General features: G+C 38.2%; 1 protein-coding gene across 2 annotated transcripts in view; it reads left to right on the forward strand.

The window, feature by feature from the left end:
- Positions 1-27,754, forward strand: part of ATG2B (autophagy related 2B) — a 73,802-nt gene that overhangs the window by 15,139 nt on the left and 30,909 nt on the right. Inside the window, exons 6-18 of one of the 2 annotated variants that reach the window (XM_005868540.2) lie at positions 732-911; positions 8,154-8,250; positions 9,476-9,661; positions 11,201-11,355; positions 11,454-11,559; positions 12,199-12,460; positions 14,218-14,368; positions 15,108-15,200; positions 15,332-15,520; positions 17,582-17,855; positions 20,288-20,390; positions 21,916-22,111; positions 22,407-22,549. In XM_005868540.2, coding sequence (XP_005868602.1) covers positions 732-911; positions 8,154-8,250; positions 9,476-9,661; positions 11,201-11,355; positions 11,454-11,559; positions 12,199-12,460; positions 14,218-14,368; positions 15,108-15,200; positions 15,332-15,520; positions 17,582-17,855; positions 20,288-20,390; positions 21,916-22,111; positions 22,407-22,549 — 2,135 coding nt within the window. The remainder of the gene's footprint in view (positions 1-731; positions 912-8,153; positions 8,251-9,475; positions 9,662-11,200; positions 11,356-11,453; positions 11,560-12,198; positions 12,461-14,217; positions 14,369-15,107; positions 15,201-15,331; positions 15,521-17,581; positions 17,856-20,287; positions 20,391-21,915; positions 22,112-22,406; positions 22,550-27,754) is intronic. The other variant, XM_014541482.1, reaches the window with a different exon arrangement.

Below are 27,754 nucleotides of genomic sequence, written 5' to 3' on the forward strand. Positions count from 1 at the left end.
AGGCGGGGAATGTTGGAGTCTGCAGTCACTGAAGCAAGGAAGCCTCATGTTCGCTTCCAGCTGCCTGGCTGCTGGCCGCCATCTTGGCTGACAGTTAATTTGCATAAGGATATGCTGATTAGCCAATGGGAAGGGTAGCGGTCGTACGCCAATTACCATGTTTCTCTTTTATTAGTGTAGATGCCTTTCCTTTTTGCTGTGTATTAATTAGATAGAGAAACATTGGCTACTGTGTCTTGGGGAGAAAGGGTATATTAATAACTAATGTCCTTATACAATAAATGCAGGAAATCAAGCAATGTTCACATTTACCTTACATAGTGATTGTATTGCTGAAAATTTATCTTACAAATCATATCTTAAAAAAGTTTATAATTAAGGAGTTCTTTATTCCTCCTTTTATGTATCAAAATTAGTTGTTCTATAATTTATCTTTTGTTAATTCACAAATCAGATTTTCTTAATTATAGATCATCTATTAAGTTTTCTTATTACTGTAATTTGAACAGATGCTGTGCTTTTTTTTCATAAAGTCCTTTTCCATTATTAGTCTTCATTACCAAGGTACTGTGCAAACATACAACTGTGCTTCATACTAGCTATAAGATTCTGGTTTATCTATTGTAACGTAATACAGTTTTGCATGTCAAATATTTTCTTCTTAAATTGACATTTGTATTTTGCAGTTTGATTTATTTACAGTGTACTTTATTCTTATCACCCTATTGTAGGAAACTGAGCCAAAGCTGTCACCTAGCTGGAATCCTAAAATCGTTTATGAGCCACACCCACAGCTAACTAGAACTTTACCAGAGGTAGCACCCTCTGACCCAGTGCAGATTGGAGGGCTAATTGGTAGGTTGGAGTTGAGTCTCACGCTGAAACAAAATGAAGTGCTTCCTGGAGCTAAGGTTAGTATTTGTTTTACTTTCTGTAGTAAGAAGTGAAATAAAACTACAAGTATTCTGTAGTCTCTCCAGTGACTCCTGATGGTTACTGTAGGTTATCCTGGAACGAGGGGACCCACTGTCCTGGAGTCAGCATTTTTGCTCTCATGCGATTAGGTCACAAGTGCCTGTGCCCTCCTGCTGCTGCTCACACTCACTTTCCCCAACTCTCCCAGCTTAGAAACATTCATTGGTTCAGAGAACTAGGAATGGGCTATGCAGGAATACCTTTCTAGCTTCACAAAATAAAGTTTAAAGGAGGAGAGATTGGAAAACCAGCTGACTGAAGATGTTTAATTATATGTAAGAATATTCAGCTTATGCATTTTTTTTTTAAACATTTTATTGATTTTTCACAGAGAGGAAGGGAGAGAAATAGAGAGCTAGAAACATCGATGAGAGAGAAACATCGATCAGCTGCCTCCTGCACACCTCCTACTGGAGATGTGCCCGCAACCAAGGTACATGCCCTTGACCGGAATCGAACCTGGGACCCTTCAGTCCGCAGGCTGACGCTCTATCCACTGAGCCAAACCGGCTGCGGCAGCTTATGCATATTTTTAATTGGATGACTGTTTTTATAGATGTATAATATTTATGAAAAGAGATTGATTTTTTTCATGATGTCTCATAGGTTTTTTGAAGACTGTAAAGACAACTGTATTTGTTTCTTAGGGAACAATATTGAACAGTCTGTTGGAGAATCAGGAAACATACATTTGTTCAGTCAGTCAAACATGTATTTGTCAAGTGCTATTTTCAGACTTTGGAAACACATTTTCTGTACAAGCTCTGTAAAATGTAGTTTCAATTGAGAAGATATGGGGACTTTCTCATTTGTGTTTCACTGGTCTATCTTGCTCCAGACGTTTGAGTGACTGCTCTGTGCCAGGCTAGCAAGCTCTTGAGATCGATGCAGAGATGAGTGGAACTCAGTCTTTGCCTTTTAATAAAAGCTATGCTATGGAGGATAGAAATTGCTGTGGAATGTGGAGGCAGGAGCCCCTGAGTACATGTGAATGTACATAGGAAGGTTTTCAGAGGATTGAAGGCTCGCGGAAGTCCTTCCTTGGGTTGGAACACCTGACTGGAATTGGAGGAGGAGGAGGGTAGTGATTAGAATGGCAGCACCCGTATTATTGGTTGTTCCCTCGCCTTCTGTGTACTGCTCTGTCCTACCTCGGATGGTACGAAATCCTCTCATTAGGATTTAAGCCTCTATTAAATAGCAGGAGGGGAGTGTTAATGCAGCAGAAAGCCATCGGTATGTGGGACACTGTAGGGAATCCCTTGCCTGGTAACATCCTTGGGAAACCAATACACACATGCCTCTGGGGAATTTTGCTGTTTTTCCAAGAAGGAAGAACCATCACAATCACTTTTATGGCTCTGTTCTGACTAATTACATATAGTCCTCAGCATTGGTATATTTGATATTAGTGTTAACCCAAACTTCTGCACGTTATGTACTGATTTGTATAAATGCCTTTCAGATGTTATTTTTGGTCATCTGTGTATTAGGTGACAAATGATACGGGGAACTTTTGCATGGTGGCATTGTTTGCCAGCCAGTATTTAATATTTGGAAATAGTATGTCCTTGCCCATGTGTTAGTTTTTGTGTAATAACTGAGTATTTGAGTATATTTTGTTCTTATGTAATGAAAATGAATAGTAAATGGAAAAATAAAAGTTCTAGATTAGCATTGAGAAACATAGATCTCATAAACTTAATATAGACCAGATGGCATTAATTAGGGTGCTCAAAGTGTTGTATCTTTAGTCTCTTTCTGATGTTCATTAGACTTAAGTCTTCACACTGTGGGTTCAACATGTTATGAAAGATTTCATGTTTTTTACTTCTGAGACTGGTGTCCACCTCAAATAGTGTAGAAGTCTGGTGTTTCTCATACTCAGTGTTAGCATATGTTTCCAGGAATGCATTATATATGAAAACAGGGAACTGCCTGCTGCATTTATACATATTTTGTTTCAATTTCCATGTTACATTGAGTTTGAAATTTATTTTAGTGTTACATTCTATAGTTGTAATATGTTTTCACTAACAAATTAAAATGCAATTTTTTAAAATTTGGTATGTAGTCAGAAGGAGAGTTTCCCCACTGACCCCAGACCGAACTTCTTCTTTTTTTTTTAAATTTTTTTATTGCTTAAAGTATTACAAAGGGTATTACATATGTGTCCTTTTTTTTTCCCCCGCCCTTGACAATCCCCTGGCCTCCCCTACCCCCCAGTGTCTTATGTCTATTGGTTATGCTTTATTGTTCAAAAGTTTGTAATGGTCTTTATTATCCATGAATGAGTGAGATCATGTGGTATTTTTCCTTCATTGACTGGCTTATTTCACTTAGCATAATGCTCTCCAGTTCCATCCATGCTGTTGCAAATGGTAAGAGTTCCTTCTTTTTTACAGCAGCATAGTATTCCATCGTGTAGATGTACCACAGTTTTCTAATCCATTCATCTACTGATGGGCACTTAGGCTGTTTCCAGATCTTAGCTATGGTGAATTGTGCTGCTATGAACATATGGGTGCACATATCCTTTCTGATTGGTGTTTCTGGTTTCTTGGGATATATTCCTAGAAGTGGGATCACAGGGTCAAATGGGAGTTCCATTTCCAGTTTTTTGAGGAAACTCCATACTGTCTTCCATAGTGGCTGCACCAGTCTGCATTCCCACCAGCAGTGCACAAGTGTTCCTTTTTCTCCACATCCTCTCCAGCACTTGTCGTTTGTTGATTTGTTGATGATAGCCATTCTGACAGGTGTGAGATGGTACCTCATTGTTGTTTTGATTTGCATCTCTCGGATGATTAGTGACTTTGAGCATGTTTTCATATGTCTCTTGGCTTTCTGAATGTCCTCTTTTGAAAGGTGTCTATTTAGATCCTTTGCCCATTTTTTGATTGGATTGTTTATCTTCTTTTTGTTAAGTTGTATGAGTTCCCTATAAATTTTGGAGATTAGGCCCTTATCAGATATGACGTTGGCAAATATGTTTTCCCACGCAGTGGGTTTTCTTGTTGTTTTGTTGATGGTTTCTTTTGCTGTGCAGAAGCTTTTTATTTTGATGTAGTCCCATTTGTTCATTTTCTCTTTAGTTTCAACTGCCCTAGGAGCTGTATCAGTGAAGAAATTGCTTTGGCATATGTCTGAGATTTTGTTGCCTTTGGATTCTTCTAGAATTTTTATGGTTTCCTGTCGTACATTTAAGTCCTTTATCCATTTTGAGTTTATTTTTGTGTATGGTGTAAGTTGGTGGTCTAGTTTCATTTTCTTGCATATATCTGTCCAATTTTCCCAACACCACTTATTGAAGAGACTATCTTGGCTCCATTGAATGTTCTTTCCTCCTTTGTCAAATATTAATTGAGCATATTGGTTCGGGCCGATTTCTGGGTTCTCTATTCTATTCCATTGATCTATATGTCTGTTCTTGTGCCAGTACCAGGCAGTTTTGAGAACAGTGGCTTTGTAATACATCTTGATATCTGGTATTGAGATCCCACCTATTTTCTTCTTTCTCAGGATTGCTGCAGCTATTCGGGGTCTTTTTTTATTCCAGATGAATTTTTGGAGAGTTCGTTCTAGATCTGTGAAGTATGCCGTTGGTATTTTAATGGGAAGTGCGTTGAATTTATAGATTGCTTTGGGTAGTATGGACATTTTAATGATGTTGATTCTACCAATCCATGAACACGGTATGTTCTTCCATCTGTTTATGTCTTCCTCTATCTCTTTTTTCAACGTCCTGTAGTTTTCTGAGTAGAGGTCTTTTACCTCTTTAGTTAAGTTTATTCCTAGGTAGCTTAATTTTTTTGGTGCGATGGTAAATGGGATTGTTTTTATAATCTCTCTTTCTGAAAGTTCACTATTGGTGTATAGAAATGCCTCAGATTTCTTGGGGTTAATTTTGTATCCTGCTACATTGCCAAATTCATGTATTAAGTCTAGTAGTTTTTTGATGGAGTCTCTAGGGTTTTGTATGTATAATATCATGTCATCTGCAAATAAGGACAGTTTTACTTCCTCTTTTCCAATTTGGATGCCTTTTATTTCTTCTTCTTGTCTAATTGCAATGGCTAATACTTCCAGTACTATGTTGAACAGGAGTGGTGAGAGTGGGCATCCCTGTCTTGTTCCTGTTCTTAGGGGAAATGGTGTTAGTTTTTGTCCATTGAGTATGATGTTGGCTGTGGGTTTGTCATATATGGCTTTTATTATGTTGAGGTATGATCCTTCTATTCCCACCTTGCTGAGAGTTTTTATCAAAAATGGGTGTTGGATTTTGTCAAATGCTTTTTCTGCATCAATTGATATGACCATGTGGTTTTTTTCTTTCAATTTGTTTATGTGATGTATCACGTTTATTGATTTGCGTATATTGTACCATCCTTGCATCCCTGGGATAAATCCTACTTGGTCATGGTGTATGATCTTTCTGATGTACTGCTGGATCCGATTTGCTAAGATTTTGTTGAGGATTTTGGCATCTATGTTCATGAGGGATATTGGCCTGTAATTCTCTTTCATTGTGTTGTCTTTACCTGGTTTTGGTATTAGGGTGATGCTGGCTTCATAGAATGAGCTTGGAAGTGTTCCTTCCTCTTGGATTTTTTGTAGTAGTCTGAGGAGGATAGGTTTTAGTTCTTCCTTGAATGTTTGGTAAAACTCCCCTGTGAAGCCGTCTGGTCCTGGGCTTTTGTTTGCTGGGAGCTTTTTGATGACTGCTTCAATTTCTTCCATAGTTATTGGCCTATTGAGATTTTTAGATTCTTCCTGATTGAGTTTTGGAATGTTGTATTTTTCTAGGAATTTGTCCATTTCCTCCAGGTTGTCTAGTTTGTTGGAGTAGAGCTGTCCATAGTATTTTTTAACAATCATTTGTATTTCTGTGGCCAGACCGAACTTCTTGCTGATTTATGGCCTGCAATGTCAGCAGTCAGAAAGGAGCCCCATCAAACAAGTCCTCTGTTGACATAGGTAACTTCCAAACCTGTATAGAGTTTCTGAGCTTATTTGAGCCAAAACTGACGACAATTTCCAGGAAGGGAGGTGTCCACTGCTCCTGAGAATGACAGTTTTGTTTCTTTTGTTCGTTTGAAATTGAGGAAACAGGATTATATGAAGGTGGGGATTGGATTACAAAATAGTTAAGATTATATGCTCTCAGTAAAGAAGTTATATGGCCGGGCGTGACTACCCACCATGACCTGCCCAGTTAGGAATTTATGATCAATTCACCCTATGAGTTTACTTTCTGTTGAACCCTTTTTTGTCCACACCTCTATGGACAGAATGGAAGGAATGGGGACTTTCCATCTGGGTCAGCACAGGTTACAATCCTGGCTCTGGCTCTGTTAGACAGCCTTGTGAAAATCCTTTCATCTTTGTGAGCCTGCTTCCTCATCTGTAAAGCAGCAGTAGTACTAAGAATTAGAGGAAATACAATAAAAACACCTAGGATAGTGCCCCAATACTAACAAAGGGAGATGATGATGATGATGATGATGATGATGATGATTATGATGATTGGGGAATTCTTTTTTTTGTTTTGTTTTGTTAATCCTCACTGGAGGATATTTTTCCATTGATTTTTAGGGAGAGTGGAAGAGAGAGGCAAAGACAGAGAGAAACATCAATGTGAGAGAAACACATCGATTGGTTGCCTCCTGCATGTGCCCCGATCAGGGTCTGGGCGAGGGAGGAGCCTGCAACCTAGGTATGTGCCCTTGACTGGAATTGAACCTGGACCCTTTGGTCCACAGGCTGACGCTCTATCCACTGAGTCAAACTGGCTAGGGCTGGAGAATTCTTGGTTAGATCATGAAAATCTCTCAAAATCAATGTGTAATTTTACTTTTATTTCTAGAATCAGAAGACATTTGTTTTTCTCTTGGGGAAGATGCCATTTTCCAAATATAAGTGTTTTTTTTTGTTTGTTTGTTTTTTTAAATATATTTTATTGATTTTTTACAGAGAGGAAGGGAGAGGGATAGAGAGTTAGAAACATCGATGAGAGAGAAACATCAATCAGCTGCCTCCTGCACACCCCCTACTGGGGATGTGCCCGCAACCAAGGTACATGCCCTTGACCGGAATCGAACCTGGGACCCTTCAGTCCGCAGGCTGACGTTCTATCCACTGAGCCAAATCGGTTAGGGCCCAAATATAAGTGTTGTATTATAAAATTGCAATAGGAGTCAGTGTTTGCATTAGAACTAAAAAGAGGTGAATGAAAAGTAAGGCAAGTGTATGCAACTCTTTAGAACGTGATATGTAGAGTAGAATAATTTTTTTTCCTTCTTTAGAATAAACTCCATAGAAATCAGGATGAGAGTGGGATGGGGCTTTTATTTTTAGAAGGAAAAAATAGCTGGAAAAGAGAAGGAAAGTCCACATGAGCATCCTTCTTCTATCAGCATTAAAAAAAAAAAATTACAGGAAGGGAGAAGGAGAGAGAAATGGAAACATCAGTGATGAGAGAGAATCATAGATCGGCTGTCTCCTGCATGCCCCCATTGGGGATCGAGACTGCAACCCGGGCATGTGCCCTGATTGGGAATCGAACCGTGACTTCCTGGTTCATAAGTCGATGCTCAACCACTGAGCTACACTGGCTGGACCTATCGCCATTTCTGATGTGCCTTTCACTCCCATGCCCAGGCGGGAGTGGGCTTTGTGGAACACAGTGGGCATTTGGAGAGGCACACCATTGGCAGGAAAAGTCCTTACATGCTCTACTAAGGAGTGTTATCTACAGGCAAACTCATGAAAGCCAACTTTATTTGCTCTTGATTTAAATCAAGCTTTAAGGATTATGATTGGAGTCTTTTGAAGTCATGGTGGGAATGAATATTCTACTACTGCTGTCTTAACATTCTTTCTTGGAGACTATGTCTTAAGGCCTCAAATACCTTAAATACTCAAAACTTAAGACAAAAAGTATGACATTGGACTTGCTAACATGGACTTTCTCAGGAGGATTTTCCCTCATAGAACAAGTTTGGTAATCGTTAAATCTTAGACTGTAGATTGTGTGAATTAGTAGAGAGAATCTTAAGTGAAGAAAACCAAGACTAAATAATCAGTACCATCTCAGTGTATTAAAGTGTACTGGGACTTGTGGTGACAAGATTATAGACAGTGTTCATCCTGAATGTTTGTCTTTTTTTTTTTTGAAGTTGGATATTGATGGACAGATAGACTCTATTCATCTATTCCTGTCTCCAAGACAGGTACACTTGCTTTTGGATATGTTAGCAGCTATTGCTGGACCAGGCAAGTAGAACTCTGTTGTTACTATTTTTAATTCTTTAAAACTTTTTAGTTAAAATATACAGCATACATATAGGGCATTCTTTTATAGAGGAACGTGTGAAATGTATTGTAAATAAGGAAGATGTATTGTAAATAAGAATTCTAAACAGTTAAACTTAATTGGATTATTTACTTATTTTTAAAAAAATATATTTTATTGATTCTTTACAGAGAGAAAGGGAGAGGGATAGAGAGTTAGAATTAGAATCATCGATGAGAGAGAAACATCCATCAGCTGCCTCCTGCTCACCCCTTACTGGGGATGTGCCCACAACCAAGGTACATGCCCTTGACCGGAATCGAACCTGGGACCTTTCAGTCCGCAGGCCGACACTCTATCCACTGAGCCAAACCGGTTAGGGCTACTTATTATTTTTAAATCATTACCTGAAGGTATGTTTTTATTGATAAGAGAGAGAAAGAAAAAGAGAGAGAGAGTGAAAGAAATCCATCCATGTGAGAAAGAAACATCATCAGTTGCCTCCTGTAGGTGCCCCTACCAGGTATCGAACCCTCAACCTACATATGTGCTCTGACCAGGAACGGAATCTACAACGTTTTGGTGTACGGGACGACACTCCAACCAACTGAGCCGCCTGCTCAGGGCTGATTGGATCTTTTAAATTGTGTTACCATGGCTCAAATTAGCATTCAGGTTATTTATGTCATCTTAACTTTTTAAAAATTGTCTGGCTTATTTCCTTGGTTGGCGATAGTATTTCACACAACTGAGAAAGTATAATTCTTTTACACAGCAAGTAGCACACATTTTAAATGACTTATTTTTCAAAGATAAGATTTTTGAGATTTCTAACTATATGCTTGAAGTTATTGCTTAGATTTCCAGTTTGTATAAAACAGGTGGTTTAGCACTGGAAGTGCTATTACGATACTGTGATATGAAGGCTGCTGGGAAATGGAGTTAGTAATGAAAGAACAAAAGATCCTGTGATAAGGGTTACATTTCTAAGTTGATCTAACCACTGCATTACAGTGATAACCACAGCAGTGGTACATGTGCTATAGAGTCGCTCTTTGATTTTGTTTTATAAATCATGATTTATTCCTATGAAAGCCAGTTTACAAAAATGTGGCCATTGGTATTGGATAAGTGTGTTTTTGGAGAGAAATGATAAGTAACTCCAAGTTTAATTACTATTTTGCTTTTCTTTTTGTATACTTGTAGAAAATTCTAGCAAATTAGGTTTAGCTAATAAAGATAGAAAAAATCGACCCATGCAGCAGGAAGAAGAATATCGCATTCAGATGGAATTAAACCGCTATTATTTGAGAAAAGATTCCCTTTCTGTGGGTGTATCTTCAGAGCAAAGCTTTTATGAGTCAGAAACGGCTCGTACACCTTCTAGCCGTGGTAAGCAACTCAAAAAGTTGACACCAGAATCATATGTTATCATCGTAGGGCAAAGTGAACTTAATTTTGGCTGTTGTAACATGGGGTTGAACAAAAAATCCTTATTGTAAGGTTTAAATTTCTAACCACAGCATTATAGTGACATGCTACAGTATCATTTTTTGATTGTGTAGTTTACATAAATCATGATTTAGTCTAAGGAAAGTCAGTTTCTAAAGATAGCGATTTACATGAGAACTAAAGGGGGGTAATCATCTGTCAAATTCTTATGTGTTCACATAATGATTTATAGATTCCTTTGAATAGGAACCTTTCTCTCTTAATCTATCAATTATATGTAAATATAATCTTTTAAAAAATATCTTTATTGATTTTAGAGAGGAAGGGAGAGGGAGAGAGAGATAGGAACATCAATGGTGAGAGAGAATCATTGACCAGCTGCCTCCTGCATGCCCCCTACTGGGGATCAAGCCCACAACCGGGCATGTGCCCTTGACCGGAATTGAACCCGGGACTCTTCAGGCTTCAGGCTATCTACTGAGCCAAAACAGCTAGGGCTAAGTATAATCTTTATTCAGTTTACTGGCATTTTGAGGTGTTTCAGAATGTATGAGTACTAATATCCAAAATAACAAGAATCAATTTAAGTATGGGATGTTGAACGAAATAGAAAATTGAAGTCAACTTAAGAAATGTTGGTTATAACATATTTTATTTGCACGAGGGTAAAACAATCTCCAGAAAGATAGAAATGAAATGTAAATAAATTTGAAATAATACATGCAGCTCTTTTTTCTTTTTAAAGAAATAGCAGTATCCATATGATACCAGAGGTTGCAAGATACATATAGGGTGTCCCCTAAAAATGTATATACATTTTAATAGCTGACAGCTCAATTTCGAAAATAAAATATATTTTAATATACACTTTATAATTATTCAAAGTGTGTATATACATTTTTGGGGCACCCTATGTATATATAATTTTAACTAAATTTTAACTTCTAATTTAAGTGTTAAATATAACACTTAAAAATATACTAAGTAATATTACATATCATATATATATGTATATATATAATATATTTTTATTGATTTCAGAGAGGAAGGAAGAGGGAGAGAGAGAGAAATATTGATGATGAGAGAGAATCATTGATTGGCTGCCTCCTGCACGCCCCACACTGGGGATTGAGCCCACAACCCAGGCATGTGCCCTTGACCGGAATTGAACCTGGGACCTTTTCGTTTGCAGGCCGACGCTCTATCCACTGAGCCAAACCGGCTAGGGCATCATATATTTTTTAAAAAGTTCAGCAACAGTATAGCATAACCTTTGGTTGACCTATGTTCAGTTGAGTTTTTACTGTGCCGTTTATGTCTTAGATCCAAATAAATCACCTCACTGGAAGTAACATAACATTTAGGGTAGCCTATATCTCAGATAATCTGAAAGAAGAATCCTATATTAAGTGTATATTAACTTAAAAGATGTAGATTTTTGGAATTACAATACAATTGACAAAGTTTAATTCTCTTTAGAAGAAGAAGTTTTCTTCTCCATGGCTGATATGGACATGTCCCATAGTCTCTCTTCTCTTCCACCTCTTGGGGACCCCCCAAATATGGACCTTGAGTTATCATTAACTAGCACATATACAAATACCCCAGCTGGATCTCCCTTAAGTGCTACTGTGGTAAAGTATTATTTAATTTTTGTTCTATTCTTGAAAACTTGCTTCTAAAATTCAATATTCAATATTTTATTTCTCTGCTTTACACATTTCTTTTATAGCTTCAGCCAACCTGGGGAGATTTCCTTGACCATCATAAAGAACAGCCAGTAAGAGGGTCAACACTGCCGTCCAACCTAGTTCACCCATCGTCTCTACAGAAGACTTGTAAGTGACAAATAAGATTGTTGTTGACGGTTTCTGCTAGGATTTTAAAAAACTTAAAATTAAGTTTGCTTGTTTTCTTTTTCTTCGTATATATATGAAGCATTGCTGAGCAACTCACTGTGAAGTGTTTAATATAGTTGCACATTTCCTGTATTCTTTGGGTACTTAAAAACTTAAGTATTTTTAGTAAAAAGTTCACCATAAATTGCATATTATTGCGGTTGAAGAGTCTCAACCAACCATCTGATTTTTGTTTCACTGTTTATACTTTCCTTGAAAGAGAACCTCAGGTTTATTCCCTGCAAAATTTAATTGGAGTAGAATACAGGCTTGGAGGAAAATTTAGTGAGCAGCTTGGGTTCATCTCTGACTTTTTCAGTACAGTTTTATTAATGCAAAGCTTTGTTCATACATTTCCTATTGTAGCATACTTCTTTGTACTTCAGGTACCAAGGATCCTGCATGTGAAATGCAGAAAGATAACAGTTCATTTTATTTTACTTGTTTAATATCATTCAAACTATTGTGTAATCACCTGTTTTTGAAAAGGAATGCACGAGTAAATGTCATAATTTTGATATAATGGATTGTTTTTAAGTGTTAAATTTTATGTGTATAATTTGAACACATGCATTTCAGCTCTCCCCTCTAGATCTGTCTCAATGGATGAATCCAGGCCGGAGCTCATTTTTCGACTCGCTGTGGGAACTTTGTCAGTCTCTGTGCTTCACATTGATCCATTGTCTCCACCCGAAACATCATTGAACCTAAATCCATTGACACCTCTGGCGATAGCTTTCTTTTCTTGTATAGAAAAGATAGATCCAGCGAGATTTTCAACAGATGATTTTAAATCTTTCAGAACAGTATTTGCAGAAGCTTGCTCACATGATCACCTTAGGTAAATGCTCTCATATTTATTAACAATTCTTGAAAAAGAACCAAAGTGGGCTTTTGTCTTTATCTATCTACCTCACTCCATTTGTTTTTCTAATTCACATTTTATTTGTAAATGAGTGGAATGAGGGAGGTTTTCTTCCACTGCTGCAAAGATGTTTACCACAGACTCTCTCACTCAGGTTATTCAGATATAAGCTGTAGATAATCTGGAGTTTGGAGATTATCTTTTGTTTAGCTCCCTGCCCTGCTCTTGTCAAATTTCTTTGACCACATTATGCCATCATACCTACTGACACCATTACAATCATAAAAATAGTTGTTCTTGTTACTGGCTTAGCAGAGATGGCAGTGGTGGTGAGAGCAGAATAAACTTATTAGAAGGAACTTGGAAATGATCCATATGACACTGGCCATGAGGAAATGGTACTGAGGCTGGGGAGCTTGATGCTACATTTTCACCTTCTACTTAGAAAACTGTCCAAATAGTCTATGATCTCTCCATGGATTGAGTTCTAATAGATGAGATAATTAAATTTGTAAATATAGTATTGTTAATCTGTTAACATTACATACATATGTGTTACATACATATTTTATAATATTGTTCATGCTGTTTATTTTAACATGAAAGTGACCTGTAAGTTATCGAGTCGTGTTATTTAATACAATGATTTATACAATATATTCATGTTTTTAGAAAATATTTTGGGCTTTTATTTTAAGTAACTTTTTGAAGTATTAAAATTAATATGCAAATTAGCTTTTATATTTAGCAAAAGAAATTCTGCAGGTTAGAACCATTGTATCTATTTTTAACAAACTACACAAAAAACAACCATTTTTTTCTTCCTGTTATTTTTTAAAATATATTTTATTGATTTTTTAAGAGAGGAAGGGAGAGGGATAGAGAGTTAGAAACATCGGTGGGAGAGAAACATCAATCAGCTGCCTCCTGCACACCCCCTACTGGGGATGTGCCTGCAACCAAGGTACATGCCCTTGACCACAATTGAACCTGGGATCCTTCAGTCTGCAGGCCGACACTCTATCCACTGAGCCAAACCGGTTAGGGCATGTTATTTTTTTTTAAAATATATTTTTATTGATTTCAGAGAAGGAGGGTGAGGGAGAGAGAGTGAGAAACATCAATGATGAGAAAGTATCATTGATCAGCTGCCTCCTGCATGCCCTCAACTAGGGATTGAGCCTGCAACCCCGGACATGTGCCCTTGACCGGAATTGAACCTGGGGCCCTTCAGTCCGCAGGCTGAAGCTCTGTTTACTGAGTCAAACTGGCTAGGGCTCTTCCAGTTTTTGATGAGGTTTCAAATATCTGTCAGTAGGAAATACAACAAAAGCAATAAAAACTAGAGGAATACCTTCATTTGAGCACTGAAGTTTTAAAAATATTACATGATGTTTTAGATAATTTTAAGAAACTATTACATACATATTTTATAGTTTTAAAGATTTTATCCACTGCAGTGTGCATTTTAAAATGTGGAAGAAGGAAGGGCGGTGTTGGGAAGTAAATATATCCTGGATAATTTCCTGTCAACCGAACTGGTTTCTTTATCTTATGTCAGGGAAATTTTAAATAATCTTTCTGGTTAATATCCTTAGGAATATTAGTTACAACTTGAATTTACCAGAATAGGTAGGTCATTGTTATACTTCATTAATACTTGTGTACTGTTTGACACATTGTTTAATCTAGAATCCAATGCATACTCTCAACTGCTTCATGTCTTATTGTAGATTCATAGGCACTGGCATCAAAGTATCCTATGAACAAAGACAAAGATCAGCTTCCAGGTATTTTAGTACTGATATGTCTATTGGTCAAATGGAACTTTTGGAGTGCCTGTTTCCAACTGATTTTCATTCTGTTTCTCCTCACTATACAGAGGTAAATGCTAAATACTTTCCCTTTATGATTATTCTTTAAGTCTGTCTTGCTCTTTAAGAATTGTATGAACAGAAGTGATTTTCTTAAGGGATAGGAAGTAATATAGGAAGAGGTGTGTGTGTGTGTGTGTGTGTGTGTGTGTGTGTGTGTGTGTGCGTGCGCGCATTTGTTTTATTGAGACAGATTTTTAAGTATGGCTTTCATGGCAATAAGTCTGTTAAAATGTTTGATTTAGAGTTGACAGGTTATGGGCAAATGACTTCATTTCACTCATTTTCTAAGCACTCTTAATTTCAGGAGAATTCTGTTATTCACCTAATAGCTGCTGTGTGCTAAGCACTGTTCAGTCACTGTTGAAGACAAGTGCAATGTCTTGTGTTTATTTATTATTAATCTGTTGTTATTCCTATCCTAATAGTGTGTCCAAGAGACACTTTTCTAAGCTGTCAGAGTGATATTTGTTGCTTTTATTTTGCCCTCATGTACTTTTTACTTCAAAGCAGTTTCTTGGGCATTTATTTACTTGAGTCCTCCCTACATTCTGTAGATGAGGTACTAAGTATCACAAAAGTTAACTAACCTGTCAAGATCCATATTGGTAGTAAGTGACAATGAAAACTTAAAGTTTCCTGACTCCAAAAAATTCTTCCCAATATTATGTTAGCATGTCTGTTAATTCATTTGATTAATTATAGCTTAATATCTTAACCTTTAATTTATTTTCATCTTTGTTTTTAAGCTTTTAATGTTCCATTCCAAAGAACGAACTGATTCCCACCCCCCTGTGTGTCTTCAGCTTCATTATAAGCATTCTGAGAATAAAGGGCCCCAGGTAAGAGATCTTTCTCTGTGATTACCACCTGTAAGTTTTTATTTGACATATATTTTGTCACAAATGGAAGGTTTTAACTTAGTTTTATAGTATCATTAGTGATCATATTAATGCTTTTCTTCTTTTAAAAGGGTAATCAAGCAAGACTTAGTTCTGTTCCTCAGAAGGCAGAATTACAAATTAAATTAAATCCCGTATTTTGTGAGCTGGATATCAGTATTGTGGACAGATTAAATTCTTTGCTTCAACCACAGAAACTTACTACAGTAGAGATGATGGCATCTCACATGTATACTTCATATAATAAGCATATTAGTCTGGTAAGTAGTCAAAAGTTGCAAATGCTAATCAGAATTACTAATAAGCTCATAGGCTTATTTGGATCATTTCTGAACTTAAGTATTCTTAAATTAACATTATTGGTAATAATGAAAAATGGAGACGTCTTTTATGTCTGGATATTAGATAGCTAAATAAGTTTTGCTAACATACTGGGTGAAACTCTTTGCACCCATTTTAAATGATGGTTGTGAAGATGGTGCAGCAACGTGAAGAAGGCTTGTGAAGAAGTAAACTTCCATTACAACGGTGTGAATAAAATTGATGTATAGAAAAAGAATGAATGGAAATACACCAGTTGGTAGTATTGATTTTGTTAGAGGAATAGAATTAGATTTTCTTTCCTTTTCGGTGTTATCTTAATTTTACAAACGGTGATTATAGTATTGTCACAAAATTTTAGCTACTCACAAAGTACTTGAGCCACCTATAAAATGTAGCCCATTTAAGATAAGATATACTTTTGAAAATGGGAACATATTTCACAGTGTTATTGGGCATCACATTATGTGACTTGTACTTAAATCTGGTTCCTGGTGTCTTTTCAAAAGCAAATTAAATAAGTCAGATTTGCAAGAAATCTATTAGGAATTTGGGAGGTGTAGGACCAGGAACAGAGATAACTTTGGTTGAAAAGAAAATATATTTTATTTTTTACTTTATTTCTTCTCCCTCACTTAGTGATGGTATTCAGATTAAATCAGCATTCTTTAATTTTTGTCACCAGTTGCTTGTTATTTTAAGTTCTGTGGGACTAATGTCTCTATTTGCTATCAGCTATAGGTGTATTATTTTTGCTGAAGTAAGAGATAGAACTGGAATGTCAGATGGGGAGAGAAAGAATAGCTTTGTTAAAAATCCAAATCTAGCACCAAAGGGAACTTTATAATCTGGGTGGTTAGAGACTGATTCATGATAGTGCACCCTGGACTAAAGCTTTATCTTTCAATGCATTTTAGAGAAAGAACAGAAACAGGCTTTTATCTGAAGGGCATGTTCTTTGGACTTTTTACTATAACATGGCTGGAGTAAATGGTGCATGTGTATTTTGGTTTCTAAGAGCCATTTGTTGGGATCATGCCCTTGGGTTGAATGAGAACACAGAGTGAGTCATTTACTGGATATTTATGTAGAACCTGTGACGTGCCAGGCTCTGGGCTTAGTCCAGGAAGTACAAAGACGAGTCAGGGATGGTGCTTTGCAATTGGCATACTTCATCTGATTTCACATTCATATTGAGTCTTTAAAGTAGCATATTTGTAGGTAAATCCTTCAAACTGAATACTAGGTACTATAGTGATTTTTAACTATTGAATTTGTTGATGAGCTAATTTACATGTTATTCTTTTTAAACCTGTAGTGAAATATATATCACTGTGTTTTCACTTTGGTTCAGCTTTTATTTTTATTTATTTTATATGAGGGTTTACATGTTGCCAGTATTCTGGTTTTTATCAATGGCTATCCTATCTAATAAAGAGGGAATATACAAATTGACCATCACACCATCACAAAAATGGTGGTGCCCATAGCCACAAGATGGCAGTGCCCAGTCCCCTCAGCCCTGCTGGAGTCCCCCAATCCTTTCAGTCCTGCCGGGGGGGTGGCAGGCATGCAGTGCGGCCAGACCCGCCCTCAGCCCCCCAGCCGCCGAGGGCCACCTGAGGCTTAGGTAACCAGGGCTGGCCAAGGCTTGTGTTGCCTGCAGTGGCAGCAGCAGAGGAGTGATGGGGTGTCACCTTCCCCTGATCGAACGGCCCCCTCCCGCCCCTGAGGGCTCCCAGACTGTGAGAGGGGGCAGGCCAGGCTGACGGACCCCCCTCTAGCGCATGAATTTTCACGCACTGGGCCTCTAGTTGGATTATAAAATTTCATTACACTAAACTGATATGGTAGTGGTTATTTTGAATTGTATTTTAATGTACTATACTGAATGAGGAAATGTGATTATACATATTGCAAAGTTGAGTACTTGAATACTAATGTCACTTGTTTATTTACTTAATTTAACATTTGGCCTATATTTTGATGTTTTGTTTTAGCACAAGGCTTTCACTGAAGTGTTTCTAGATGACTCACATAATCCTGCTAATTGTCGAATATCGGTACAAGTTGCCACACCAGCATTAAACCTTTCTGTTCGTTTCCCAATACCCGATCTTCGATCAGATCAGGAAAGAGGACCGTGGTTTAAGAAGTCACTTCAGAAGGAGATTCTTCATTTAGCATTCACAGATCTAGAATTTAAGACTGAATTCATAGGAGGATCAACCCCAGAACAAATTAAATTGGAACTTACCTTTAGAGAACTAACTGGTAAGATTGCAGGTGCCTGTAAAGGCACAGACTGTAAACAAACAACTGCTGCTGAAGCCTAGAGCATGAAAAAGTATATGACAGCTGCAAAACATACAATTAAAAAACATAATGTTAGAGAACAAGAGTAACAACTTTTTCCCAGTATTGTATACAAATATGTAAGATAAGTCAGTTTTTTAAAATATATTTTTTTATTGTTGACAGTATTACAGATTTCTCCCTTTACCCCCTCACATACCCAGGTCTTTACCACTCACTGTCTGTGTCCATGGGCTATGCATATAAGTTTATAAGTTCTTTGGTTTCTCTCTCCTCATCCCCTCACCCCCACATTGAGTCTTTTTTATGCCTCCATTGCTTCGGGTCCTATTTTGTTGGTCAGTTCATTTTGTTCATTAGATTCCACAAATAAGTGAGATTATGTGATATTTGTCTTTCTCAGGTTGGCTTATTTCACTTAGCACAGTAGTCTCCAGGTCCATCCATGCAGTCCTGAAGAGGTCCTCTTTTTATAGCTGCATAGTTTTCCATTGTGTAAATGTCCCACAGCTTTTTATCCACTCATCTACTGATGGGCACTTAGACAGTTTCCAAATCTTAGCTGTTGTAAATAACACTGCTATGAACATATGAGTGCATATATTCTTTCTGATTGATGTTTTGGAGTTTTTAGGATATTTTCCCAGAAGTGGGATCTCTGGGTCAAATGGAAGTTCTATTTTAAATTTTTTAAGGAAAATCCATACTGTTTTCCATTCCCACCAGCAGTGAACTAGTGTTCCCTTTTCTCCACATCCTCGCCAGCACTTGCTGTTTGTTAATTTATTGATGATAGTCATTCTGACAGGTGTGAGGTGACATCTCATTGTGGTTTTAATTTGCATCTCTCTGATGATTAGTGACTGAGCATTTTTTCATATATCTCTTGGCCATTTGTATGCCCTCTTTGGAGAAGTGTCTGTTCAGGTCCCCTGCCCATTTTTTAATTGGATTGTTTATCTTCCTTTTGTTGAGTTGTACGAGTACTTTATATATTTTGGAGATTAACCTCTTATCAGAATTATCATTGGCAAATATGTTCTCTCATACAATGGGTTCCCTTTTCATTTTGATGGTGGTTTCTTTGCTGTGCAGAAGCTTTTTATTTTGATGTAGTCCCATTTGTTTATTTTTTCCTTTGTTTCTCTTGCCCTAGGAGATGTGTTAGCAAAAATTCTGCTATGTGAGATAAGTCAGTTTTTGAAAAGAAATTACTAAGCATGATGATTTGTTTGCTTGGTTAAAATACTTTTCTCTGGGGGAATGTAGTGCCGGTGTCTACATCTTTACCACCAGCCATGCATTCCATTGACCTAGAGGGCTGCTAGCCAGAATTTGAGTACCACTCTATGTCAGCAAATGCATTGAGCATTTCACACGTGTTATCTGTGTCCTTTAATCATCATAATCATGTAGGCTTATTATTCCCAATCATTTTTGTCATTTGTACGCGGGGAATCTGTAGACTTAAGTAGAGGGACCTTCTAAGGTCAGGTAGTAGTAAGTGGCAGCATCAGATTCAGACCCAAGACTAACACTAGAGCTTGAGCTTTTTACCATCATCCTGCTCTCTCTCGTGACTTTCCTTTGTGAAACCTGTTTTAAGTTTTTCTGTATTTGCTTTTGTCATTGTATATATATATATATACTTAGAGTGAATCGAGTCCATGAAGAACGCAGGATGGGTGATTTTTGGCGTTTTTTGGTGTTTGTTTTTGTGTGTGATTCCTTAACAGCCTGCCTCTGTCACTACACCTCCCCTCTGCCACTCCACCCCTTCTCTGCTCACCTTCCACTAGGGGAATAGGCTGCAAAGTTTCCCTTCCCTTCTCTAAGCTTGACACATTCTTAGAGATCTTTAAAACTGACTCTTGTCAATATGACTTCATGAAAGGACCTTTAGGGGTTACCTAATATTTTCTTATCTCCAGTGGTAAGAGACTCATTATTCTGGAGGAAAGTCATTCCTTGTAAAATGGAATGAATAGACATCTATAGCGTTATTGTGAATAGAGGTAATTCTTACAGTGCTTGATACAGAAATCAACATTTAAGACATAAGTTACTCTGTGTTCCTAAATTAACTGCATAAACTTGTATGAACAATAAAATCACTCAGTGGCACTCAGTGGTACCTGCTGTATTTACTATTCATTAAACATTGGCACGTAGAATTTTGAGTTTGAATGGAAAACAGCATCTTTAATTTATTGCTCATTCTGTCTCCCAAAAAACATGTACACAAGAAGTAGGAACAAATGAATAAATGCTGTAGAACTTAATGCTGCATATGTTTCTGATGTAGAGAATCTTTGCTCCCTTAAGGAGGACAGCACCTTTCAGCCCTTTGAGAAGACATGCATTTCGATTAATCAGTCTTGTTTTATTAGGGTCATTCCAGGAAGATAAAGGAGAGCCATCTGTTAAGTTTCTCCACGTGTCTGGTGGAGTAGATGGAGATACAACATCGTCAGATGACTTTGACTGGCCACGGTGAGTAAGCAGATGGATATGATACATATATTTAATGAGATTTTCCTTTAAAAAAATTACTATGCTTTTTTTAACCATCATTTTGGCTATTAAATTTAAGCTAAAAATATCCATCCTTGATGGGAAAACCCAGAGGAAGATGGACAAATGAAATAAAAAATGTATTTTGAGTGCTGTTTTATGAAAGTGTCTGTTAGATACTGTGAGAGGTGGAAGCATAAGATGTGCTGTCTGGTCTAAGTGGAAGAACCAAAGAGTCATTGGCCATGTTAAAAATAGTTCAAGGCTGCAGTAGAAGAGATGTCCTAGGGCACCATTTGTTAGTCGTCAAGTGAACTTTATGGTCACTGATGCTTTGGGAGAGTGTTTTTCAAATCTGGGGCATTTACAAAATCCTGGTTCTTGGGCCCCACCCTGGGATCCTCGGCTGGAGCCTGGGCATCAGTGTAGTTTAAAAGACACACCAGGTGATCCCAGTGTGCAGTTGGACTTAGAGAACCACAGCCTCCGGATCCCTCAGGCTGGGCGACCATGGGTTAGTTTAAATTAGCCTGATAGTGGGCTTGGATTATGTTTAAAATAACTTATTTACTTGAAATAATGACCCATTATGAAAAGGAAGTATTTGAAGCCTCGCTAAAGGTGATCTTTTTGGTGCCATTTTCCTTCCTGCCTTGTTCTACACCCCACCACCTATGTATCAGACCTGTCAGACTCTTAGGACAGACGTTACTAGTATCAGTACAGGCCTGAAAAGCCGCAGGAGCTTAGAGCATGAGTTTTCATCCTAAGAAATGGATCTACTTCAGTTACGTAATTTGGAAGCACAATTTCCATTAGGATAACTATAAATTAAATAGTTCTGAAACTTTATAACTAGAACCAACTGGTACCACCTACGTACGTAGTAAAAAAGAAAAGGCCATTCGGGATGGGACACAGATGCCTGTCTTGCTTGGGGGGGCATGCCTCATCGTGACAATGGGCTGATGTGGTGACAAAGGAGAGACTGCACAGCCTTGTGCTGGTGATGGCCAGCAGAGAACACAATCCTTTTGTTATTGAAAATCCTAAAGGAAAGGTGACTTGGTTGTTGCAGTTGTGAAAATATTCCCTAGTCAATCTCTCCTCCATTTGAACATATTTTATGAACACAAGGTTTCCTAGGTGTGCAAGTATTCCATAATGGCAAAACAGACTGCGTGCAGAATAATTAGGGTTAGTGAGAATAAATAGAATTCTTAGTCAAATTAAAAACAAATCTTTGTATCCTCAAAAGGTCAGATTTTCAGTTAGTAAGAATAACACATTAATCCCTCTCTTTGGTTTACTTGTTTTATCAATTCTACACTCTAAGTTTACAAGATACTGAGAAATGGGGTAGATTAGATATAATTAGACTTTGTAGACAAGGTGAATCCACCAATAATGATTCAGTCAGTGGTTTTTGTATTAATTTACATAAAAGTTAAAGTTTTGCAGTTTATATATGGATCTTGATTTTTAAAATTGTCCTTGGTATCAGAATTGTATTGAAAATAAATCCACCAGCCATGCATTCCATTTTGGAGAGAATAGCAGCAGAGGAAGAAGAAGAGAGTGATGGCCACTATCAGGAAGAAGAGGAAGGTGGTGCTCACTCCCTGAAAGACGTGTGTGATCTGAGAAGACCTGCCCCCTCTCCCTTTTCCTCTCGTAGAGTAATGTTTGAAAACGAACAGGTAAAGTATAAGTGGGAGCAAGCCACGAAGAAATGATCCTTGATTATGTACTAATGGCTTTACTTCTTTTTCTTTAAAAAATACTTAGTATACTGTTTGTGCTAGGTTTTTAACTCCTCGGTTGAATCATATTTTTGTTTCCTCCGTGGTTAAAACGAAAAGTCACATGCTTATTTGCTGACATACCAAGTCCTCTGCCTAGAGTAAGAAGATGCAATTACTATTTTAAACATACAGTGGTTATTTAATGCATTTTTTTTTTTTTTTTTTTTTTAACTAAACTGTCATGTTTTAGATGGTGATGCCAGGAGACCCTGTAGAAATGACAGAATTTCAGGATAAAGCAATCAGCAATTCTCACTATGTCCTGGAACTTTCGTTACCCAATGTTCACATGACACTACCTAATAGAAGCTTTTATGAGAAGCTTTATAATAGGTGAGTGAAACACATTTGTTGAATGGGATGGATATTTTTGCCTCACTGCCCTTCTGCCTCCCTGCTCCCCTTTTCTTTCCTTGCTGTACTATTATCTCCGCCTCGGTGAACTTGGTGTGGTGCTGATATAGAACCCTTACTCTATGGTGTGCTGTCGTCGTAGCAGTTTCCTAGCCAGTGTGTCTGGCAACTGCCTTACTTGTGTGTGAGATATTTATTCCCTTTGCCCTCACGTTGGCAGGTTGCCATCTGTCACCATAGGTACTGAGCAAATCCCATTCTATGTGTGCCATGACATGAAAAGAGCTGGGTGATTCCTGTCTAGAGGGCCAGCAGTACTGGGGTGGAGTCAGAATCCTAGAGTCTTTGTTTCAGAAGTATCCCTTCTCAAAGTCCAAAACAGGGTCTGGTTAGAATGATAAACTCTAGCATACACTTCTGTATAAAAATTAAAATGTATTATATTTAAAGCCCCTTAAACATATATACCCAGAAAATATGTTGAAATAAATGGCATTCTAGAGTTGAAGGTCATAGACTATGAAGACTTGGGACAATTTACCTAGCGTCTATGAACTCAGCTTCCTCATCTGTACATGAGGGTGATACTTGTGTTGGCCTCAGCGGGTTGTTGGGAGGATTAAATGGTACAAGACTTGGGAAGTTATGGGAACAGTGACTGGCACATAGAAAGCACTCAGTAGTCATCTGTCATTGTTCCCCTTCCTACCCACTGAGGAATCCCTTCTGTAGCGCACCTGCAGGTGGTCACGTGGGGTTCTAGATGATGATGTCATTGTTCCCCTTCCCACTGAGGAATCTCTTCTCTAGCGCACCTGCAGGTGGTCACGTGGGTTCTAGATGACGATGTCATTGTTCCCCTTCCTACCCACTGGGGAATCTCTTCTGTAGCGTACCTGCAGGTGGTCACGTGGGGTTCTGGAGAAGACGTCTTAGTGTCCATCACCACTAGCTTCCCACATGGAAGCAGGTGGTTCTAATTTCCGTTCATCTTCAGAAACTTCACACTGTTGTTTCAACTGTAGATTTGCTTGGTATCATATATCACTGGCCCTTTATTCCTGAGCTGTTAATGATAAGCTCTGACTACCAGTGACCAGGACTGTTAGTCTTAGAATCAGAAAATTAAGTTTCAGAATGACCTTTGTAGTGCAGTTGTCTTGAAGATGAGATTCACAGGACAGCCCATTGACTATAGGAAGAAAATACGAGTGCTTCTATTTAATTTTTTAAAAACCGTTAAAACTTTATATTTATTTTATAATATGCATAATTTATATGTGCATATAACTTATAAATTCACATTAGAGAGCTTCCCTAGTTTTTTAACTTAGGGTTTACAGATGATCTGAAGTTTGGAAACTACTGATCTCTAGACCAGCCGTGGGCAAACTACGGCCCATTTGAAATGAATAAAACTAAAAAAAAAAAACACTGTACCCTTTTATGTAATGATGTTTACTTTGAATTTATATTAGTTCACACAAACACTCCATCCATGCTTTTGTTCCGGCCCTCCGGTCCAGTTTAAGAACCCATTGTGGCCCTCGAGTCAAAAAGGTTGCCCACCCCTGGTCTAGGCTCTTCCACAAAATACCACGTGCGGGCGCGCAGGAATGAATAAAACTAAAAAAAAAAAAACCGTACCCTTTTTTTTAATGATGTTTACTTTGAATTTATATTAGTTCACACAAACACTCCATCCATGCTTTTGTTCCGGCCCTCCGGTCCAGTTTAAGAACCCATTGTGGCCCTCGAGTCAAAAAGTTTGCCCACCCCTGCTCTAGACTGTTCTTTTTTTTTTTTTTTAAACATATTTTATTGATTTTTTTACAGAGAGGAAGGGAGAGGGATAGAAAGTTAGAAACATCGATCAGCTGCCTCCTACACACCTACTGGGGATGTGCCTGCAACCAAGGTACATGCCCTTGACTGGAATCAAACCCGGGACCCTTGAGTCTGCAGGCCGATGCTCTATCCACTGAGCCAAACCAGTTAGGGCTAGACTGTTCTTATTTTATACTTGAGGAATGTCTCCTGAGAGCCTGCAGTATGCAAGGCTAACCCGAGCACAGTGAAATGACTAGCTCAAGCCCAGCCCAGAGGGCAGAAAGGCTTAATTCACTTTTTTTTTCTTTCGGTGTTAATTGGTTGTTGGTTAAATTGGGACATTAGAACAGTGATACATGCCTTAAACTGCAATTTATAAATATATGTTTATTTACCACTTCTTTTTAAATATAGGAAAAGGCTTATTTTTTAGTATGAGTCACTGATTGGAATTTTTGCATAATGTGTACCCAGAAGGCTTTGTCTACAATTTTCAGTTTCAGTTTCTTTGAAGTGGAGTGAAAAAAAAAAATAGTTTCAAAACAGTTTGAGTGCAGAGTCCTTCCAGGTTTTAAGAGTTTTTCCACCTCAGTCTGTATACTTAGAAGTCATCAGTAAGCACAACATTTAACTAAACTATCCTTACAATAATAAATCCAGCTGGGATGAACAAACTTGAGGCCAAACACCGCTGACCTGTGGTGAAGAGACAAAACATAGGGCTCAACTGGTGGGAGAAGCTCTCAGCTGCGCTAGAGAGTGGTCTGTCCCAGCAGCCAGCAGTCAGCATGTGGGACATCCATCATCATGTCAGAGAACTTGCTTAAACCAGGGAGCTCGAGAGGACCTGTCCATCTGGGAGTGGGTTCAATGAGGGTTGCTTAGGAGAGTTCTGTTCTCTTTTACTCTGCCCACTTGGCCTCTCAGGCCCTAGAATTAGGTCAACACCAAGTGCCCCTCCCCGCTGTGGATCATGTAAGTTACACATGGAAGTTCCTTGGATGTGAATTCTTTGCCCCTTATTTGGCTTTGTATATATTTATAAATTTAAAAATTAATAATTATTTTTTAAAATGTTAAACATTCTTAAACTTGCAGAAAAGTTGCAAGTATAGGAAAAAACTTTTCCCTGAACCATTTGAGGGTAAATTGCTGCCCTAATGCCCCTTCAACTTTGACACTTGAGTGTATATTTCCCACATACAAGGACATCTTCATAACCACAGTTCACCAACCAAAATGAGGGCATATATAGTATACATTGCTAACATCTAGTCCTCAGATCCCATTCAAGGTTTGCCAGTGTCTCCATAATGTACACACACACCCTCACACACATATATGTGTATATATGTCTATGTATGTATAACATATATAATATTTAAAAACATTTCTCTGAACAGGAGTTTTAACCAGCTTTATTTTTACTTCATACATTTAAAATACTGGTTTGTTCATTTAGTGCCTTGGTCAATTAGCTCTTTTTAAAAAAGATAGTGTCAGTCTGAGGTACATGAGAATTTTTTCTGTGCTAATAGTCCTTTAGAATAGAATATAAAAAAAGAGTCTAGCTGGGTTTTTTTTTATTTTTTTACTTTTTAAATATATTTTATTGATTTTTTTACAGAGAGGAAGGGAGAGGGATAGAGTCAGAAACATCGATGAGAGAGAAACATTGATCAGCTGCCTCCTGCACACCCCCTACTGGGGATGTGCCTGCACCAAGGTACATGCCCTTGACCGGAATCGAACCTGGGACCCTTGAGTCCGCAGGCCGGCGCTCTAGCCACTGAGCCAAACTGGTCAGGGCTAGCTGGTTTTATTAAGTATTTATTGAGCTTCTATTATATCTCAGGCTCATAGCCACAGGATCATGGTGAATTATCCTTAAATATCTCATGTTTTCTTCCTTGTTATTAAAAACAGTAAATAAGAAAAACAGTAAAATCTTACGAAGTTTTATTTACATACTGTGAACACCAGGTTTTATTTTAAGTAATAGTTTCTCTTTAATCTATGAAGATAAGAGAATAGTTGTAGGGAATAAGGAAAGGAAAACCATTTCCTGAGAAAATTCACTTTGTACCTTCATTATTTATACATATAGGAGTTTAGATAAGACTGGATTTAAACTCTTTTGTTTTAATAAATATGCCCAAGAAGCCATGAGCCAGATGGACACCACACAGTTGTGGGGCACAGTTTCAGTGTGTCTGAGACAGAGTTCTGCCTTCTATCCCTGGTGTCTTCCACCTAGAGATGTTCCAGAAAGGGTCCTTGTGGGTGGGGATTCCAGTCCCTGTGAGCCACGCTGCTCAGTCCTGGTTTATACTTTCTAGGGCTTCAGAAGCTCGGGAATCGGCCCGGGAAGTTCCCAGACAAGTGGCTTCTCACAGGAAGGGGCAGGGCTACCTCATCGCTTGGCACCTTGCTTGGAATTCACACTAGGCTTTACGATGAGTCTGCCTCTGGCAGTCCTTCCCTGTGAGTCACACACTGTTCCCTTCATCAGCACTGCCTGCTCTGTGAGAGCCACTGTGCTGGGCATGGATGAAGATGACCAAGACACAGGCCCCTCTCTCCGAGGGCTACTGCCAGGAAACAAGAAAGTACAGTAACATGTTCTAGGTGCTGTGTTTGAATTGTTTGTGTGAAGGAGATGCTACAGGTCCAAATCTAACAAAAGGCCTCTTAGAGGACACTGTGAAGCAGTGGTTCTCAACCTTCTGGCCCTTTAAATACAGTTCCTCATGTTGTGACCCAACCATAAAATTATTTTCGTTGCTACTTCATAACTGTAATGTTGCTACTGTTATGAATCGTCATGTAAATATCTGATATGCAGGATGGTCTTAGGCGACCCCTGTGAAAGGGTCGTTCGACCGCCAAAGGGGTTGCGACCCACAGGTTGAGAACCGCTGCTGTGAAGCCTTTGTTTGCATGAAGACACATAGACATGGGTGATGAGGGGAGGGTAAGGGCAGAAAGACATGTGAGTAGTGACAGATATTTCTTTAAAGGTACGGTCTTGTAGTAGCCTCGCTTGACATCGGTCACCCCATTAGTCACCAGTATTGACTTGGTTAGCCTGCTAGTTAGAAAGATTTCCTTTCTCTGTTCCCTGTTCCGCATGCATTCTTCATCTCACGTGATTTTCCCAATGAATCTGCTTTCTGGCAGGTCACTTAGCCTTTATGAGGCAGGTTCTTCAAGTGTAGAGTGAGAGTAAGGCGTCTCCCTTGGCTGCCCACAGGGTTGGTGGGAGGGTCAAGTGAGGCAATGCATGATCTGTTAGAGTTCACAGAGTGCTCTCGTTTGTGAACAGTCTTCTTTCTGTTCTCATTTTTTCTCAAA

This window comes from Myotis brandtii, unplaced genomic scaffold, assembly GCF_000412655.1.
Source record: "Myotis brandtii unplaced genomic scaffold, ASM41265v1 scaffold273, whole genome shotgun sequence".
NCBI classification, from domain to species: domain Eukaryota; kingdom Metazoa; phylum Chordata; class Mammalia; order Chiroptera; family Vespertilionidae; genus Myotis; species Myotis brandtii.